The following is a 16,697-nucleotide window of genomic DNA, read 5'->3' as shown; positions in this document are numbered from 1 at the left end:
GAGGTTCAAGAGGGAGGAGACATACCTGTGGCTGATTCATGTTGATATATGGCAGAAATCCACATAACATTGTAAAGCAATTATCCTCAAATTAAAAAGAAATACGTTAAAAAAAAAAAAAAAGATTGGTTGGAATTATTAGCCCATCAGAAAACAACACATCCCTCAGGGGCTAAAGTAGTTATTTCCATATTCTTTTCCCTAAGAATCTTTGAGCACCTTTGACATCTTAAATAGTTAAAAGAAATATTAGCTTGAGAACAAAGTCGTCACTGCAGACTCTGTATATTCCTGTGGTGGATCGATGCACATAAACTGGTGAATTATCATTGATTTGGGATCTATAGAGCTACAGATATGGGCGTGCTTCATATGCAAATGTCTGTAAAGATCTTACTCCTCCATACTCTCCATGCAAATCAGTTTTAAATCATCACACAATGTAGCTGCATTTTAATTTCTAATGGAGAACAGCCGTGAAGTTCAATTGCCTCTAGGCCTGGCTGAGCGATCATGTCAAATGATTTATTTCCACTGAACCAGAGGCAGGGTGGGAGGGAGTTAGAAGGAGGTACTGGGAGAACCAAAAAAAATCTTTGATTCTTGTCCTCACATATCCCGGAGTCCTCCTGGGGCCCAAGGCATGTGTTCTGGGTGTGGCCCAACACATGTTCTTTTACAAGTCAGTGGGCCATGCTCTGAGAAGGGCTGAGTGATGGGATAATTAGAACCAAGCAGTCAGCGGGGTGGATAGTTTGTCTGCTGATAATAGCTTGTTTGCTAATTGTCAACACCAGATTTTCTGGGCAATTAGACATTTGGTTTCCTCCAAGACCTTCTGTGCAAATATGGACACATGGCCCCAGGCCTTCCAGGTAGCAGGTGGAGAGAGGGTGGCTCCCGGTACAGGATGGCATCTCTCTGATGCCACCTGCCCCAGGGGTGGTGGGGGCAGGGCAGACTTCTCAGTAGCAGAGATGCTGAACTTCCCCTGCTTTTATGGAAGGAGGTACCCTGTGCTGGGTGATGAGCAGAGAAGCTGAAGTTTGTGGGCTGGTCCAGGAGCCAGGCTTATGTCTCCATTTTCTTTTCAAGACCATTGAGCCAGGATGCTAGTAGAACCTGAAACTGCTTCCTCTCTCAGATGAACAAGTTTGTTTTTTTTTAAATAATTTTTTTACTGTGGTAAAGTATATATAACATAAAATTTTCCATTTTAACCATTTAAAGGTGTGCAAATCAGTGGCATCAATACATTCACAATGTTGTGTAACTATTACTGCTCTTTCTAAAACTTTTTCATCATCCAAAATGGAAATTTTGTATTCCCCATCCGTCTTGGCTCCCTCGGCTCCTGACTACCTCTAATCTACTGTCTGTCTCTATGAATTTGCCTATTCTGTTTTCGTATTGGCTATCTACATTTCATTTGCCTGTTCTGAGTAAGAGGTGATGTTTGTCCCTTTTGTGTCCAGCTTATTTCACTTAGCATAATTTTTTCTGGTTCATCCACAGTGTATCATCTATAAGAATTTCATTCCTTTTTGCAGCCGAATAATAATCCATTGAATGGATGTACCATATTTTTGTTATCCATTTATCTGTTGATGTTTACTTGGGTGGTTTTCACTTTTTGGTTTTTGTAAATACTGCTGCAGCAGCATCCTTGTTTTCAATTCTTTTGGGTAGGTACGCAGGAGTGGAATTCCTAGGAAAGGATTGGGTCTATGGTAAGACTATATCTCACATTTTAAGAAACTACCAAACTGTTTATCACAGCAGCTGTACCATTTTGCGTTCCCACAAGATATATACAGGGGGTTTCAATATTTCCACATCCTTGCCAGCATTTGCTATTTACTTAAAAAATATATATATATATTGTAGCCATCCTAGTGAGTGTGAAGCAGAATCTCATTATGGTTTTGATTTCCCTATTGACTAATGAGTTTAGCCTCTTTCACGTGCTTATCAACCATTAGCATATCTTCTCTGGAGAAATGTCTGTTTAAGTCCTTTCCCCCACAGGTTGATTTTTGGTCTCTGTACTTAACTTGCTTCTGCGCCTTTCTCCCAAAGGTTGGAACTGAGCCTCATCGGGAGGAGAGGGACCAGATGCCTGCAGAGTGGGGAGGTGGCTGTGCAGATTCGAGGCTTTGCATTCCCTCGTTCATGATTCCTTTTATTCCCTCAGCTCGTTTGGCACCCACTGTAATGATGCTGTTTGAGTTCTCACCAAGCAGGAAAAGAGATCAGTAAGCGCGTGGGATTAACCAAAGTGATTTGGCAGCAGACGCAGATGGAGCCACTCCTGGTGCCTCCCCAGAAGCAGACAGGTCTTTCTCAGATACCTCATAGACTCTGGGTTTCCTTGACCACATATTGTTGTAGCAAATTACTCATTTTTTCCCAGCAAGTAATTAGTCTATATACTGAATGGAGCAGTATTTGCAGAACTCCTTGGATGGTACCTGGGACTTGTCGATGCCAAGAGCCTGGCCGTCACCTCTCCAGGGGAAGCCCACCATCCTTGATCTGCTGCCCTGAAGGATCCCAGTCCTGGGCAGTGGGCAGGGAGAGGGGATGGAGCTTCCAGCACTGACCAGGGCCGGGGACGACTCCCCCGTGGGAACTCATCCCTGGGGGAGAGCCATGGGGCTCTGGCAGGGTTTCAGAAGTTGTCTGAATAATTGGAAGAGCAGCAGGGGAATCGACCAAATGATGTTCAGGCTGCCTCGCTCCTGGCTCTTTTCTCTCTTGACCTCTGTCTGTTGTGGGACCCTGACTGTGGGCCCAGGAATGCTAATCTGTCTTTCTGCTGTGGTTTTTCTTACTGAATGTCCAAACCCTTCAGCATTGCTGAAGCAAGCGAGTTCCCTGTGTTCTGGCAGGGCCTCATGCAGGAAGGAGGGAGGAGGTGATGCCTCTACTAAGCAAAGAAGTTTTGGAAGTCGAACCCCTGTCCTCTGTTCTGGTGATTAGGGTTGTTAATCTTGGATGGGGTCCCATAACCCTTTGGAAACCTGAAGGCTGTAGATGACCTTCCAAGAAAATGAACGCAAAATTTGCAGATCATCTCAGGGGAGCTACAGTCTTCTCTGGTCCATACAGTGGTGCCTGGGTTAAGAAGGGGCTCTACAGAAGGTAGGTTTAGGGACTGGGCAGCCTCTGTGCTAAGTGCTGAGAGATTGACTGCACTTAGTGAGAGGCTTGGTGGTCACTGGGAGAAGAGGAGCATCTCATTTGTTCAAGTTTTAAATACCAAATATGGGGCAACCAGATCAGATACCCTACTGTTCTAGGTGGAGTTCAGCCTGGCCCCACATAAGCTGGCTTTCCAAGGATGAGAACACTCCCTGCAGGAGCAAAGCCACGCAGTCCTCATTTCAGCTCTCCAGCTCAGCCTGCACCACCTCTAAGGATGCAATTGTCTTTCCTTTCAGAAACGGCCCCCACGTCTGCATATTCATCTCCGGCCCGGAGCCTGGGGGACACAGGAATAACACCTCTGTCCCCTTCCCACATTGTGGTAAGAAGCATGTATGTGTGTGGGGGGTAGGGAGGGGGGAATGTATGTGCTGATCACCTTTGCTTTCTGAGTCGGCTTTCCCTACTCTGGGTCAGAAAAGGCTTTCCATGGTATGACTGGTGCTTCTGCAGCCATTGGCCTGGGTGTGGATAACATGAGCGGGCAGCAGGGAGCAGCTCTTTAAAGATTCAGGGTTCAGAGACTGCAGGGCACCCTCTTGGGAGGATGCAGCCACATCTGGCCGGTGGGCGAATCAGTGAAAAGCAGTGGTTTTTCCAGTGCAGTTAAGTGCTGTGACCAAAAGCTGTGGCTGTAGCTGCTTCTGTACCAGCTTGCCTGGGCGGTGTGGGGGTGGCTGGAGGGGGTGTTGGGAGGAGGGCGCTAGAGACTGGGCATTGGTTCCCACGTTGCCCCAGATGGATATTGTGGGGCAGCTGTTCAAGGTGCTCACATGTAGCCAACCAGAGAGAAGTACCTGGAGGGAAGGGCGGTTTTATATGAGCTGCTCAGACCTGCAAAGAAGACACTGCTGAGAACTTCAGAGCCATCACTGAGGAGGGACGCCAGCTTGTCCTGGTTTTCCCGGCACTGTCCTGGCTTCCATGGAAAGGCGTGCATTCTGGAACTCCCTCTGGCTTGGGAAAACTGAGAGGCTTGGGCACCGAAGAGCCGGGTCCTCTGATTTTCAAACTCTGTACCCCGAGGGTTCCCTGGAAAAGCTTCAGGGTCACCTAAGGGGATGGGGCACAGTGTGACGAAAGGCCAGGTAGGTGGGGCTGTCACCCCCTGCTCTAACCAATCAATACTCTTCAGATCCCAAGTTGATTGGTATAATTTGAAGTTCTGTGGGTGTTGATAAGGAAGTCTAAATTTTAGGGGGAAATCTGGAATGACTTGACCTACTCACTTGACAGATGAGGAAAGGCTCTGGGCCCCAAGGGTCACGTGGCTGACTGTGGCAGGACTGGGCAGGGTTCCTGGTATGCTGAGCCCTACACCCCTGCCCCACACACCCAGGCAGATGGAGGGGTCACCTGGCAGGTACACAGGGCACAGCTGAGCAGGGTCTGGAGGTCTGTGTAGGGCCTGGGGGAGGCCAGTGGGGGAAAGGGGAACCACTGGCTTCTGGTTCAAATGGAAGCGTTTCTGAAATTTGCCACGTTCACGCATGGTTGATAAAGGATGTGGTGCACATGTGTAGGCAGGTGACCTCCCCAGTGACCTGGCCTGGCCCTCCACTCAGGAGGACCCTCCATTTCTCCCTGAGTTGGTCGGGGGTTGGGGTGCGGCGTGGACAGGAGGCAGGCATGTCCTCTCCCCAGGGGTCACCATGTGGCAGACTTGAACCAAACGTGGAATGTCCTTCTGTCTGCAGTGGGTGCACAGTGGGGCAGGGTGGAACCTTCCAGAAAGCTGGGCTTGACTGCCCCCACCCACACCCTGTACCCCACTTGGTGTATCTGCAGAATGATGCTGACCCGAACGTCTCTGAGCAGCAGACATTTCTCGTGGTGGTGGCCATTGACTTTGGGACGACGTCCAGCGGCTATGCCTACAGCTTCACCAAGGAGCCAGAATGCATCCATGTGATGAGGTGAGCATCAGAGGGGCAGGGGCTAGCGGCAGTCACTTGTCACTATGGAGACTTGGGGGAGGGCTCTGGGGGAGGGGAGAGGGAATAATCCAATGAGCAGATGAATGGTACTTAGTAGGCAGGTCTTTTCCTGGATTCTGGCCCTGCTTGGCCTAATCTCACCATGCCACTTTGGGCAAGCCACTTCTGATCTCTGGGCTCCAGGTTCCTGGTCTGTAAAGTCATTGGTTTAATTCTGACTTAGTTGGTTTGGGAAAGGGCCTAGAGAGTATGTTGGAAACTTCCAGCATGCCGCCTTGGCAAGAGGCACTGACTTACAGGATGTTTGTGATGGAGGAGATCCAGGTCTCTCTCTGTGTGACCTCAGGCAAAGGACTTCCCTGGTGGCTCAGACAGTAAAGTGTCTGCCTACAAGGTGGGAGACCAGGGTTCGATCCCTGGGTTGGGAAGATCCTCTGGAAAAGGAAATGGCAACCCACTCCAGTAGTCTTGCCTGGGAAATCCCATGGACAGAGGAGACTGATAGGCTATAGTCCATTGGGTCGCAAAAGGTGGGACACGACTGAGCAACTACACTTCACTTCACTTTCAGGCAATTGATGAACCTTCTAAAGCTCAGTTTCCTCATCTGTGAAATGGGGATAATGCAGTACCTGCTTCTCAGAGTGTGCGTGCAAATGTGGTGAGATTTCCTATCAAGTGCTTTCTTATTATTTAGTCACTAAGTCGTGTCCAACTCTTTGTGACCCCATGGACCGTAGGCTCCTCTGTCCATGGGATTTTCCAGGCAAGAATACTGGAGTGGGTTACCATTCCCTTCTCCAGGGGATCTTCTCGACCCAGGGATCAAACAAGAATACTGGAGTGGGTTACCATTCCCTTCTCCAGGGGATCTTCTTGACCCAGGGATCAAACAAGAATACTGGAGTGGGTTACCATTCCCTTCTCCAGGGGCTCTTCCCAACCCAGGGATCAAACCTGCACTGCAGGCAGATTCTTTACCATCTGAGCCAGCAGGAAAGCCCCCATAAACTAGAATCAACATTTATCGGCGTCTGTATTGTTGTTTTAAGAAATTTATCTCTAAAGGGAGAGTCATACAGTGAAAACTGACAAAAGAGAAAGGAGCAGAAATAACTTTGAACTTGCTGGGGAGGAATTCTTACAAAGCCTTCACAGAGTTCAGGGTCTCTAGGGGTGTTATATTAGTAATTGTAGAGATTTTGGAGGAAGGTTCTACCTGAATTTTATTTCAGTCAGAACATATTAATATCACTTTGATCCAGACTGACAGAATTATGAATGAGAAAGTTTAATTTTTTATATTTAAATAGGAATGGAGAATTGAACATTTGAAGGGCAAAAACTCGAATTCCATTACCTACTGGAAATGTCAGTGTTCATAGTCCTGGAAAACCTATTTCTGAAAGGTTGTGTGTGGAACACATCCCTGGTCCAGGCACCAGTGTCATCCTGGGACGGTGATCATCTCTGCATCTCAGCAGGGTCACCATGGGGACTTGGCTCCCTGGGTGGATGGGGCTTGGCTGGGAAACTGGCCAGGGATGACTCCGGCCCCATCTGCGTGGCAGGTCTAGGTGAAGGTTGGCTCTCCATCCGGACTGTGATGGCGACGGCAGGTGTGAGCCCAGCCAGGAGAGCCGCCACCTCCCCCAGAGGGCAGGCTGGGGAGAAAGATGCTCTTCCCCTAGTGCACTGTGTCTCCCCCAGAGGCTGCTTGTAGGGGTCACGTGGCAGGACTGGAGCCACCTGCTGAGCCAGGACCTGGTAGAGGAGACAGCATCCTGTCCCCTGGCAGCCAGGGCTTCGCTGCTGTGGCCCCAAGGAAGGGAGAAGCATCCAGTCACCTGTCTTCTCCACTCTCTTTACTTTTCTCCTTCTTTCTGTCTGTGAGGAGGATGGAAGCTTTTCTGGGGCTCAACCTACCCGCTGCTTGCTCCATCACACTTCCCATCAGTTCCAGGATCTAATCCCGTCGCATCTTCCAGTCTGTATTCACCCCTCCTGGCTTCTGGCTCCTCTTCAGCACACAGACATGCAGGATATGGTCCCTTCCCTCCATCAGAGCCGTTCTGATGAGAGCCGTTCTGATCAGCGCTCTCATCCACCTGCCACTGTGACTGTCACCCAGGATGGGGGCGCCCGGGTCTGTTTCTTGCCTGAATCTCTTCCTGGCTTGCACCTTCAAGCCCATCCTGGGAGTTCAATGCCAGCACTTTCAAATAAAGCTCTCCATGTTTCCTCCTGCCTACTTCTTGGCCGGGACTGCTGGCATCTGTGAGGGGCACTCTCTCCTCCAGACTCCCCAGCTTGAAACCTGTGGGGTGCCCTGGTGCCTGCTCACCAGTGAGGCCATTTGGCTTGGTTCTCCTTCTGGATGGTTCCTCCCAATCATCCCCTCTCTGTCTTGCCAGGACTCTCTATCCTTGGATGAGCTCCCTCACCTTGAGACCTGAGCTCTGTTCTCAGCCTCCTGGCTTCCAGTCCCCCTCCCTTTAGTCCAGTTTGCTTTGGGTCAACAACAGCTCTGATGCTGTCCTGCCCCTGCTCTAAAACCTTTAGTGGCTCCTTATTACTCACTGATTAAATCTCTCACTCTTCAGGGTCCTCACCACCTTTCCAGTCTCGTTTTCCCCACCCGAGCATAATCACTCTCCTCATTTACACGCTTTCTCCAACCCACACAGTCACCTGGCATTCCCCATACATGCCCTGTGCTTGCCCCTCTCTGAACAGCCTGCAGTCCGTCCCTCTTTCAACATCCGGCTGTCTGTCCATCCTTCAAGTCTCTCCTGAAACCTGCATTCTTTTCAAGGCCCCCATCTCTCTGCCTCCTTTGACCTCTCTGGGCTATCTCCCTGAACCCTTCATCTCCATCTGATGAGGCAGGTATTTATGTGTGTGTTTCTCCCCTGCCTGTTTCAAAGAGAATCCATCTGCTATGAGGACACCTGTAGCAGCCACTGTGAGCACCCACATCTGTACCAGCCTTGCACACAGTAGGTGCTTACATCCGTGCAAGAAGGCCCATAACCTCTGCCTTTCCTTTGCGGCAGGCGATGGGAGGGAGGCGACCCTGGGGTGTCCAACCAGAAGACTCCGACCACCATCCTGTTGACTCCAGAGAGGAAGTTCCACAGTTTCGGGTATGCCGCCAGGGACTTTTACCACGACCTGGACCCCAACGAGGCCAAGCAGTGGCTGTACCTGGAGAAGTTCAAGATGAAGCTGCACACGACTGGGGTGAGCCAGCCTCTCCCGGGCCCCAAGTGCCCGAGAGCCGAGGTTCCTCCAGCCCTCCCGACCCTTGGGGGCCCTCAGGTTTCTCCCGAGCAGAAACGAACATCCACTCACCTGATTTTAGAAACAGCCTGGGGCACACCATGCTTTGGACCACACGGTACATTTTCAGATGCGCACACGGACAGGGAGATATTCAGACTATTTAGCAACTTGTTTGCTTTGGAAATCAACCTGTCAGAGAGACACTGGCTGAATGGAGCACAGGCATGGGGGCTGGGGGGGCCCTGCTGTTCTGGGAGATCCCCCTTCAGTTGCTGGATTATGGGAAATCAAGGGGTCCTGAAGGAAGGACTCGGGGGCTGGGAGGTCTTTTAGGGGCTCAGGGTAATGGCTATTAATGAACCGGTTTGGAAGTTACAAAACAGCTAGCTCATTTAACCCTCTGTGTGGGGAAGGAGGTGGCTCAAGAAATCAAGCCTCCCCCCAGTAATTGGAGGTTCAGTGCCTGAAGCAGTTTTGCTCCCTACTTTCCAGGGTTCAGTAAGATGGCCAAGTCGATTAGGACCCTCCCCTGAGCTTCATCAAAATGTTGGTCCATAGGATACAATTTTTCAGTTTAAGCATCTTATCCCTTAAATTTTCCTTAACATGCACAGTTAGAGATGCAGGATGCTGATAGTGTTTAGGACCACAGACCCTGAAGCCAGATGGTCTGGGTTTAGATCCCGCCTCTGCCACCTTTGCGATACTTAATCCAAGTCACTGAGCCTCTCCTGCCTTGCTTTACCTTATCTGTGAAATGGAGGCACTACTTGTGCTTTTCTTATGGGGATGTAAGGATTAAAGGAATCAAAATATACAAAGCCCCTAAACCAGGCCGGTCCTTAGCAAGTTAAAGTCAACTGCTACCTTCTATTAGTATCGCTTTTATCTGTCTACTGTTAAGGGTTTGCAGATGACAAAACAGATGTGACTGGGGAGATCCTGCAGCCAGCACTCGGCCTTCCGGGGCTCTGTGCTCATCCACGTGGTGGTCTCTCTCTCAAGCAGACCAACATCTGCTCGGAAAGCATCCTTCCTGTTTCACCTGATGGGATTCGGTGGCTTATAGCAGTCTCCTGCAAGTGGAAGCCCAGAATTTCTTCAGTTTGAATTTTTCAATTCCAAGCCCATGTCTTCCTGGTGGCTGGAAACGGCCTGGAAGCCACCATCCCAAAGCTGGGGTGTCTTTGCTTAACCCCAGGTGTTGGAGTAGTGAGCTTGTGCAGATGGGTTGCGATGACCGGCAGGTCCCACAAGGCCAGTTTAGCACTTGATATTCCTTTATGCTCCAAAGGCAAAGGCTAATTACCCAACCTGGATCAATCCAGAGGCCACACTGATTTTTTCCCCCCAGTGGTGATAAGTCTGCTGGTTCCAGGAGACTTAAGGGCTTCCTCCTGATGTTTGCTCTGCCCATTCCCACTCCCTGGGGACTATTTTCATCATTTTTTAATGACCTCAGTCCATCTGGCATCTCACGGAGCATCTTCCACCCGAGGACCACACGCAGCAGCTGCTGTGGCTTCTGGCAGGGGAAGAAGGCAGTGATGCTGGGCTCCCAGTGGATTAGACAGCACAAGCCTTAAAATAGGAGCCCTTCTATTTTTGTGACTTGGTTGGCAGCTCATCGGGTAGTGAAAGCTTCATGCCTGTTTAGTGCCATGCACATCAGCGAGTTGGCATAATTATCTAGGCCTCAATTAGGAGGGTTCCCAAGGGTGACCATGTGTGTCCACGTGTGGAAATAGTATGTAAATTGCATCAGGAGTGGCAGCTGCTGCCTTTTCTTTCTTCCCCAGCTCTGTTGCTGCCCCAAGACCCAAGAGGGTCAAAAAGAGGGAGGGAGGGAAGCAGTGGAAATGGGATTTGAGGGGGCAGCCAGGGCCTCCTACACAGTAAAGGGGCGATGCTGCCAGCCCTCTCCTGGGGGCATGCCATCCTAGTCTGTGGGAAATACAAACATGGTTCACTGGCATTCCTGGGCCTCCGAGTGGCAGTGCCTAAAGCCAGAAGGGAGGCTTTCTTCTTCCTGTCTCACTTCATTCTCCCTTCCAGGACCTCACCATGGATACAGAGCTGACAGCAGCTAACGGCAAGAAAGTCAAAGCCCTTGAAATCTTTGCTTATGCCCTGCAGTACTTTAAGGAACAAGCACTGAAGGTAGGCACATACCAGAGCCTGTACTGGGAAGGGGCACCTCCTGCTAGACAGTTTCTGGGGAGAGAATGTGGGCTTCGTATTCAGAAACCAGGATGCCCCCATATGCGCTGCTGGTGGGGAGGGAACATGGGGCAACTGCTGTGGAGAACAGCCTGGCAGTTCCTCAGAAGGTTAAACACAGGGCCTTCCCTAGTGGCTCAGTGGTAAAGAATCTGCCTGCCAGTGCAGGAGACGGGGGTTCGATCCCTGGTCCGGGAAGATCCCACATGCCGCAGAGCAACTAAAACCCGTGTGTCACAGCCTGTGCACTAGAGCCTGAGAGCTGAAACTGCTGAAGCCCACACATCCCAGAGCTCATGATCCACAGCAGGAGAGGCCGCCGCAGTGAGAAGCCCCACACCACAAGAGAGTAGCCCCTGCTCCCCGCAAGGAGCAAGAGAACCATGCAGCAAGGAAGACCCAGCACAGCCGAAAACCAACTAAATAATAAAAAAAGGTTAAACACAGTGTGAGCTGGAGGCTCCAACCCTAGGTGTGTTCCAAGAGAAAAGAAAAGATGTATTCACATAAAAACCTGTGCATGAATGTTCACAGAAGCACTGTTCATAATAACCAAAAAGGCAGAAACAACCAACATGTCCATCCGTGGATGAATGGGTAACTAAATGGGATCCACCCATACACTGGAATATTATTCAGCCTTAAAAAGGAATGAAGTACTGATATATGCTGTGACGCAGATTAACCTTGACAACATGATGCTAAGGGAAAGAAGCCAGATACAAAAGGCCACTTAGTGTAGTATTCCATTTGTAGGAAATGTCCCAAAGGGGCAAATCCATGGAGACAGAAAGTACATGAGTGATTGCCAGAGGTGGGGGGTGTGGGAGTGATGCCAGGGGGTATGGGTTTCTTTGGGGGGATGATGAAGTTAGACAGTGGGAATGTCACACCACCATGTGAACATACTAACACCCACTGAACTGTACACTTTAAAGGTGAGTTTAATGGCATGTGAATTATATCTCAGTAAAAAAAACGAAAGAAAGAAAGATAGGAGACCCACGTCGCAACTGTGTGATCCTGGGCAAGGTGCTCAACCTCTCTGATACCCATGTACCTAATGTGAAGAGGGAGGCAGGCAACTTCCTTGGGGGTCGTTTCATAATAAGTGAAAGATTGAATGTCGAATGCCTCCCATGGGGCTCAGGAAGGAGTAAACACTTGGCAAAAAGTTGCTGCTGTTTCTCTCCATGGCTCGCACCCCAGACCCCATGGAAGAAGCTGACCCGGTGAATAAGCCCCCCTTGTTTGGCCCTTCGCAAAGGTTTGTTCAGTGATGGCTCAGAATGAAGCAAACGGCTAGTGTCCCAGTGGAATATAGCGGTCTGCTCAGAGTCCCCTCCCATGGGCATGGTGATGAGTGGGTGTAAATCAGGGGATCAAAAAGCCTTGTACTGAGCTCTGTCTCAAAAGAACTGGGAACCTCAGAAGCATTTGGTATTATGGGATCATTAGAAGAAATTTGGGGCTTCTTGGGTGGCTCAGTGGTAAAGAATCCACCTGCTAAAGTAGGAGATGTGAGTTCGATCCCTTAGTCGGGAAGACCCCCTGGAGAAGGAAATGGCAACCCACTCCAGTATTCTTTCATGAAGAATCCCGTGGACAGAGGAGCTACAGTCCACGGGGTGGCAAGAGAGTCAGACACGACCTAGTGACTAAAATAACAAAACAAACAGAAGAAATTTACTGAATTCTTGAAATAGAATAGAGTTCTAGAAATAGGACTGCGTACGTGCGTGCTAAGTCGCTTCAGTTGTGTCCCCAACCTTATGGACCGTAGCCAGCCAGGCTCCTCTGTCCATGGGATTCTTCAGGCAAAAATGCTGGAGTGGATTTCCACGCCCTTCTCCAGGGGATCTTCCAGACCCAGGGATCAAACCTGCGTCTCTTAAGTGTCCTGCATTGGCAGGTTATTTACCACTAGCGCCACTTGGGAAGTTCAGAAATAGGCCTGCTGCTGCTGCTGCTGCTAAGTCGCTTCAGGAGCCAAAGCAGTGAAAATGTGACACTGCTTTCATCCATTCAAGTGCCTTTTGTTTTGAGTACTTCCTGTGGGCCAGGTCCTATGTGAGTCCTGGTTGTGTGGAAACAAACTGCCGTGGAATATGCAGTTGATTCGTGGGTGTTGGGGATTCAGTGAAGGCAGAGATTCTACCCAACGACAGCAGCAGGGAATCCCCCCGGCGGAGAGGGGTTGGGGGCTTCTGCCACACAGCAGCTGGCAGGGCAGGTGTTTCACCTGGTAGAACGGCCCAGGAATAGCTCAGGGGAAAGAAAGCATAGCCAATCGCTGGGGGAGCAGGCGGTTTGGAGCAGGCAAAGGGCAAGGCTGCAGAGAGAGCAGGAACAGTGAGTGGGGGATGAGATTGTGCAGTCTCGAATGCCAGCAGAAGGAATCCTTCCTGGGTCGTGGGAGCCCTCACGGGACTTCTCTCAGGACAGTGAGTGGCCTCGAGGGCAGTGTTAGAGGAGGGGAGACTGCTGTGGTCCTCAGGGCCCGCAGTGGGAGAGGAGTGACCTGTTGGCAGGTCTCTCAGATGCTGGCGCAGGCCCTAGAGCTGAGGGCGAGGCTGACACGCCACCTGCGGGCTCATCTGAGGATCGTGAAAACCAAGGAGATAAACCGATGTGATGGAGGGAGGGAGTGGTTCCTTCTATGAAAGGGGGTGGGGAGAGGACCAGGGAAGGGAGTGGGAGGGAGACAAGTGGGTTCACTTCAGGAAACAGGTAGTGACCAGTCAGAGACAGGAGCAGGGAGGCCAGTGGGGACCCATGGAAAGGGAGCTGCCCTGGGTCCAGTTCAGCTCAGTCGCTCAGTCGTGTGCAACTCTTTGCGACCCTATGGACTGCAGCACGCCAGGCCTCCCTGTCCACCTCCAACTCCCAGAGTTTACTCAAACTCACGTCCATTGAGTCGGGGATGCCATCCAACCATTTTATCCTCTGTCGTCCCCTTCTCCTCCTGCCCTCAATCTTTCCCAGCATCAGGGTCTTTTCCAATGAGTCAGCTCTTCGCATCAGGTGGCCAAAGTATTGGAGTTTCAGCTTCCGCATCAGTCCTTCCAATGAATATTCAGGACTGATTTCCTTTATTTTTTTATTTTATTTTATTTTATTTTATTTTTATTTTTATTATTTTTTTAAATCTTTAATTCTTACATGTGTTCCCAAACATGAACCCCCCTCCCACCTCCCTCCCCATAACATCTCTGTGGGTCATCCCCATGCACCAGCCCCAAGCATGCTGTATCCTGCATCAGACATAGAATGCACTGTTTGGATCTCCTTGCAGTCCAAGGGACTCTCAGAGTCTTATACAACACCACATTTCAAAAGCAACAATTCTTCGGCGCTCAGCTTTCTTTATAGTCCAACTCTCACATCTATACATGACCACTGGAAAAACTATAGCTTTGACTAGACGGACCTTTGTTGGCAAAGTAATGTCTCTGCTTTTTAATATGCTGTCTAGGTTGGTCATAACTTCTCTTCCAAGGAGCCAGCGTCTTTTAATTTCATGGCTGCAGTGAAAGGGAGCCGCCGTGGGTCCAAGAAGGCCTCAGAGCAGGGGAGGAGGTGGCCCTCTGTGGGCCTGAAGAGAGGAATTCCAGAGGGACTGACTGAGTGCCCAGAGGAAGATGCAGGCATGAAAGGAGGCCGGTGGGGGCAGGGTGTCTTCAGGTTAAGACGAGGAGCCACGGGAACTCGGGGAAAATGTAGGACTTGAGAAAGTCTGTGACTCTGGAGTGTGTTTCAGGTTGGCCATGACGTGAGGACAGGCCTGAGCAGCCCATCTTTCAGGGGAGGGAGGGATGGGAGGGGGCAGAGGTCATCAGACACAATATGGGTGAATGAAGGGTGGTTGTGTACCTGTCGGCTCAGCCAGAGCCCTCAGGAACTTTCTCCCAGCAGGGAACATATTGTGAAGAAGTCTGAGGAGATATATAGGAACTGGGTCCTTCCAAGAGGCTGGCTGGTGTTCAAAGGGCAGGAGGATTCAGAGCAGCAGACTGCTGCATGTTGGACCTGAAAAAGCTCGAGTAGATGTTCTCAGAAATCACATCCCTGGAGCGGTCTTGTTGTTCACGAGGGACAGTCAGTGAAAGTGCCATGACAGGAAATGTTCAGTCAATGACAGCTTCCTTCCCTTCCAAGCTGGTCTCCACCCTCTGGTGAACAAACAGCCCAACCAGACAACTTTCCATATGGCTAGGAAAGCCCATCGTTCATCTTTGAGCCTTTTCCTGTTTAAAGAGTTTAAAACAGGCTGGATGGTTAATATAGGCGGCACCCTTAGAATCCCTCTCAACCCATTACAGTCTCACCTACTTTTACAGCCCAATGCACACCTACAGAGAAATCAGTTCAGTTCAATTCAGTTGCTCAGTCATGTCCGACTCTTTGCGACCCCAAAGAGTCTGGACTGCAGCAAGCCAGGCTTCCCTGTCCATCACCAACTCCTGGAGCTTGCTCAAACTCATGTCCATCGAGTTGGTGATGCCATCCAACTGTCTCATCCTCTGTCACCCCCTTCTCCTACCTTCAATCTTTCCCAGCATCAGGGTCTTTGCCAAGGAGTCAGTTCACATCAGGTGGCCAAAGTATTGGAGCTTCAGCGTCAGTCCTTCCAATGAATATTCAGGGTTGATTTCCTTTAGGATTGACTGGTTTGATCTCCTTGCAGTCCAAGACTGTCACCTTGACCTCCTGTTAGAAAGTAAAAGTCACTGTCGTGTCTGACTCTTTGCAACCCCATGGACTATACAGTCCATGGAATTCTCCAGGCCAGAATACTGGAGTGGGCAGCCATTCCCTTCTCTAGGGGATTTTCCCAACCCAAAGATCAAACCCAGGTCTCCCACACTGCAGGTGGATTCTTTACCAGCTGAGCCACCAGGGAAGCCCTCAAGGAAATAAAACATGATCAAAAAAATAAACACAAAAATAGACACAAACAGAAAATGACTGTTTTACTAGCAATCCTACTCCTGGACATATATCCAGAAAAGATGAAAATATACATGCAAATTTAAAAAGATACATGCACCCCAAGGTTCATAGGAGCATTATTTATTATACAATAACAAGGACATGGAAGTAGCCTAAATGTCCATTGACTAGATGAATAGGTAGAGAAGACATGGTACAAATATACAATGGAATATTACTCAGCCATGAAAAAGAATGAAATAATGTCATTTGCAGCAATGTGGATGGACCTAGAGATTGTTGTATTAGTGAAGTAAGTCAAAGACAAACATCATATATCACATACGTGTAGAATCTAAAAAATGATACAAATGAACTTGTGTATAAAACAGAAGCAGATCCATAGACATAGAAAACATACTTATGGTTACCAAAGGGGAGAGGGGTGGGGAGGGATGAATTAGGAGTTTGGGATTAATAGACACTGTGCTGTGCTATGCTTAGTCGCTCAGTCATGTCTGACTCTTTGCAACCCTGTGGACTGTAGCCCACCAGGCCCCTCTGTCCATGGGGCTTCTCCAGGCAAGAATACCAGAGTGGGTTGCCATGCCCTCCTCCAGGGGATCTTCCCAATCCAGGGATCAAACTCAAGTCTCCCATATTGCAGGGGGATTCTTTACAATCTGAGCCACCAGGGACACCCAAGAATACTGGAGTGGGTAGCCTAACCCTTTTCCAGGGGATCTTCCTGTCCCAGGAATCAAACTGGGGTACCCTGCATTGCAGGCGGATTCTTTACCAGCTGAGCCACCAGGGAAGCCCTTAACAGACACTACTATGTATAAAATGGAAAAAAACAGGACCTTTGTATAACACAGGGAATTGTATTCAGCATCTTATAATAACGTATAATGGAAAAGAATTTGAAGAAGTATATATGTATCTATATACATATGTATATAGATATCTTTATAATATGTATATATATATATATATATATATACATATATATGTATGTATATATTTCTGAGGTAGCTGAGTGGTGAAGAATCTGCCAGCCAAGCTGGAGACATGGGTTCAATCCCTGGGTCAGGAAGATCCCCTGGAGAAGGAAGT

General features: G+C 49.4%; 1 protein-coding gene across 1 annotated transcript in view; it reads left to right on the top strand.

Moving 5' to 3' along the window:
• The window catches only part of HSPA12A (heat shock protein family A (Hsp70) member 12A), a 160,767-nt gene that overhangs the window by 126,652 nt on the left and 17,418 nt on the right, over positions 1-16,697 (top strand). Inside the window, exons 2-5 of the mRNA XM_068961666.1 lie at positions 3,444-3,529; positions 4,996-5,123; positions 8,201-8,387; positions 10,485-10,589. Of these exons, the coding sequence (XP_068817767.1) occupies positions 3,444-3,529; positions 4,996-5,123; positions 8,201-8,387; positions 10,485-10,589 (506 nt within the window). The remainder of the gene's footprint in view (positions 1-3,443; positions 3,530-4,995; positions 5,124-8,200; positions 8,388-10,484; positions 10,590-16,697) is intronic.

The sequence above is a fragment of the Capricornis sumatraensis genome, chromosome 23 (assembly GCF_032405125.1).
Source record: "Capricornis sumatraensis isolate serow.1 chromosome 23, serow.2, whole genome shotgun sequence".
Classification (NCBI taxonomy): domain Eukaryota; kingdom Metazoa; phylum Chordata; class Mammalia; order Artiodactyla; family Bovidae; genus Capricornis; species Capricornis sumatraensis.
The sequence above is the reverse complement of the archived record's forward strand: the minus strand, read 5'-3'. Positions and strand labels throughout refer to the sequence as shown.